General features: G+C 31.1%; 1 protein-coding gene across 6 annotated transcripts in view; it reads right to left on the bottom strand.

Moving 5' to 3' along the window:
• Positions 1-4,159, bottom strand: part of LOC106478270 (epidermal growth factor receptor substrate 15-like 1) — a 93,927-nt gene that overhangs the window by 52,864 nt on the left and 36,904 nt on the right. For 5 of the 6 annotated variants that reach the window (XM_022381848.1, XM_022381846.1, XM_022381847.1 and 2 more), the window contains exon 12: positions 3,070-3,132. The exons of the other annotated variant lie outside the window; for it this stretch is intronic. In XM_022381848.1, the coding sequence (XP_022237556.1) occupies positions 3,070-3,132 (63 nt within the window). The remainder of the gene's footprint in view (positions 1-3,069; positions 3,133-4,159) is intronic. 6 annotated transcript variants of the gene reach the window in all.

A 4,159-nucleotide genomic window follows, 5' to 3' on the forward strand; every position in this document is an offset into this window, starting at 1 on the left:
CTATAAAAGTATTCCAATCTACAATGGTTAGAAATCAAATTCTGAAAAATGTGGTAGTGGTTAAATGATCAAGCAACATCAGCAGAAAAAAACAAGGCATCATGTCACAGAAGAAAATCCAACAATATTTTCAGAACTACAACCACCTAATAGATAATGCAAGTCACAGGTTATTTCATACTTTAAGTCCTAACTCTGTTTGTGCATCCATCACAATACTGTTAAAATACAAAAAGTCATATTGTGATAGTTAGGATGGAAGAGATGTCTGCTTGGGAATTGAGCCCTGGTAGCTCATCTGGTAAAAATATTAGTATCAGAGCATCGATGTGAGCTAAGGGTCCTGGGTTCAGTTCAAAACTCAGTCTGAGCAGATTTCCCAAGGTCCTGATAATGTCATATTGGCAGATAACTAGTGGTTGTTCCATCACTAAGAGCCATCTTAACTAATTAAGTGGTGAAATAGTAGTACTTAAGGGGGAGGCTTGTTTGAGTAAAGATTGGTTACAGAACAGTTAAAATAGTTTACTACAATGGACAGCAACTGCTTGTTGTAAAAAAAAAACAACACAAGTGTAGAGAATGACATTCAAAAGTCTTCTGTCTTTTGTCTTCTAGTGGGACTGAAGACAAAAGACATTTTCGAAACATCATCATCTACACTTGTGTTTTTTTACAACAGACAGTTGACATCCATTCCAGTATACTCATCAAACAATCTATCAAAGAAAACAGAGAGTTATCTGGACAATGACTTTTGGCAGACAAAATACAGATTTGAAATGTTATTTCTACATACTTCTGATACGAAATCCATAGCAGACAATTAAAAGGAATAAGATAAAAAAAACATTTGCAGTCTAGTGTAATCTTTTTCTCTAATTTTAAGCTCACTGATTTTTGACATTTCACTAGTTTTAACATTTAACGGTACGATTTGTTTCTACATTGTAGGTCTGAAAAACATTTAAAATACTAAAATAGATATGAAACCAAATATCATTCATCACTTGTCACTGAGTTATACCAGTTTCAGGGAATTTTTCTCCTCATTAGTAACCTTGACAAGGTCATATCTAAAAAAAAGAATTAATTAGCTTGTCTCATGCATAATTGAGAAGAACAAATTAGTATCATAAATGCTAGATGTTCTCCAAATCCTATATAAATATAATTTCAATGTGATGAGTAAAAAACAACTCAAAACACCAAACATATAAAATTTAAGATAGTGTACCCAACATACACAATAATTCTTAAGCCCAATATAACAACTGACTTGGATTTCACTTCTTCATGATTAAACTCAACTAATCTGTGTCAACTGACCATATTCTTAATTTAGGACAACTTGATGTATGGATACACTAAGCTACACTCTTCTTCCAGACCTCACTGTAAATTCTACAAGGCATACAAAAAAAGCTTATAATTCTGAGTAGAAATACTACAATTTTTTCTTATGGTATGACTTTTCTCTTCTTCACAGACTCAAATATTTGAGACAAAATAAATTATTAATCAGTATTCTATATATATATCATAAATACTCAGTAATTTGTAATATAATGAAAGTAAAATTTAATTTCATACCACAACAAGGTATGTATTTATAACCTGCTTGGCAAAAGCCCCATAATACTACACTGGTCTGTGAGTATCTGAAGCAGTATAGTGGCTCATTAGTATAAAAATAAAAGTTTAGAGAAACTTTACACACAATTCTTAACACCATATGGCATAATCTGTTAGATTCTCTGGATGTAGTTCTGTTGGTTCTTTCCTAATCCCTCACTAAGGTATTTCCCAACTAACTCAATGTTTCTTGTTTGTTGGAATGATGTAATATACATCCCTGAAGATGATGCAGTATGTAATTTATGGGGACTGAAGACCACAGAAAATGATGCCCAGTCTATTCTTCAAACAGTTTTCTGTTCAAATTAAGCAGTGATTATATGGGAATGGTAGGTATAAATGTTATTGTCTTTAAAACAAAATCAGGTCAAATAGCACCAATAAAAGACCTGACAATAGCTGTCATGACTTCTCAACTACAGCATATAGTATTGGTATTACCATTCCTAATGATGCTCCTATCAGTATGTCCTCTGAACAAATGCCTCTCCTCACATCATCAGGGGGTCATCCCTGAACCTGTCACATTGATATCCTATGAAGTCAGCATGGTGCTCTTTTTCTTTTCAAAAAGCCTACCCACACCATCAGGGGGTCATCCCCAAACCTATCATGTTTAGCTTCTGTGAAGACAGCATAGTGCTCTTTCTCTCTCTTAAGACTCCCCACACCATCAGGGGATCATCCCAGAAGCTGTCTTGTACAGCTTCTGTGAAGAGAGCATAGCGCTCTTTCTCACTCCATCATGCCTTCCCACACCATCAGGGGCAATCCATGAACTTGTCATGTTCAGCTACTGTGACGTCAATACAGTTCTCTTTCTCTTGATACATATTGATAGTCATTATGTATTTGAGTACCTTATTTATGTGTAATAACAGTAATATAGTTACTTTATTACTATACAATAATAGTGTTGTATACTTATTTACTTGCTCCTTAAGTAATGATCAACACACACATTTCAAACATTCTATTTTTTGCCCTTATGATTAATGCTAATTTACAAAATTTAAAACATACTGTATATTTTTTTGGTGATATCATATTATTGATTCCAAAAGTATTTGAAAATTTTTGTGTTAAAAAAAAACAGCCAAATATTTAAGATTTGTAATGAACAGTGAGTTAATATAAATAAAAATGCTACTAGAAACATTAATTTAAGCATCACATATCAGACGTTTATCGTGTTTATTCTCATATTAAAGTTAAGAGACAAATACTAATGGTATTATCACAAGTAACTCCACGAAATAGATTACTGATTATGAGGTTACTATCACAACAATTTTTTTTTTTTGCATAACATACAGAGAATAAAACAAAATGCTGAAAGATTATGATTTAAGCATAAGTGTTGTTAAATAATTACAGAAAAGATATGAGACATAGCAACATGACAGACTCTAGGTTTAGTTAGTTTTCTACCTGGTTGTTTTCCTCTTCTAACTTCTCCTTCAGTTCAATTAAACTACTTTCTACTGAAGTCCTCTACAGAAAATAAGAAAAATTTCCACTAGGACAGAAAGCCAGGTTGCGAGGGATGTAAAAATTGTTACTCTGATGAAAGTTTACAGTACCTTACTACTGGTATTCATAATGGTTTGTACATCCATCTTAATGCAGTAGTCATTGATTTATCAGGCAATTTATGATTTTCATTGACACATTGTTATGTTAAATAGCTCAACTCTGGAAATAGTGAAGAATGAAACAAATTTCATCAATAAAACCTACCGTTTAACCCTAGAGTTACTAATAGGGTCCATATAACCCACCAGATTTTTAATCCTCTTGTTACGGGTAAGTAAAAATTAGCAAAAAAAGTACTTATTAATTATAAATACATTTTTTATATGAAATATTCAATTTTTTAATTAAAAAAAAAACTTTCCTTTTCAACAACAGTTATTACAACTTGTCAAAATTCTAGCTTTGAGTTTAACAAGGAAGACATCGACACAAAAAATAAGCAAATCATCACTGCTTTACCCACACTTTCTTTATTAAATATTATTTCTGTTATTATACTTTTTGCTATTCTTGACGATAGATGATAGTCTAATCAAAAACAGTTCAATAAAACTGAAAACAAAACATTCCTTTATTTTGAAAAAAATTGTATTCATTATCAGAATTTTTTTCGGTACAAAAATTTTTAGAAAACATTAATAAACAAGCTAGCAAAAGTAACAGTAAGTAAGGTAAAAATTAAGGAATTTAAATTTTATATACAGTGAAGTCAAATGTAGTCAATTACAATTATATTTCAATACTTTGTATTCAAAGTTAATGATAATTTGTTTATGAATAGCATGTTCTATTAATATGATAGGATATCTTTTATAAAAGGTCTGTATTATTTACTAAAGAAAGACAGCTCTTTTTCAAATACACAACAAAGTCAGCATTTCTCTACATTAACCATATCACAATAGATTATGTCATCGTGTTTGTTGACTTGCATTCAAAATTTTATTGAACTACTATTTCATGAAATTATGTTAATAAGTTTGGT

This window comes from Limulus polyphemus, unplaced genomic scaffold, assembly GCF_000517525.1.
Source record: "Limulus polyphemus unplaced genomic scaffold, Limulus_polyphemus-2.1.2 Scaffold195, whole genome shotgun sequence".
Lineage (NCBI taxonomy): Eukaryota > Metazoa > Arthropoda > Merostomata > Xiphosura > Limulidae > Limulus > Limulus polyphemus.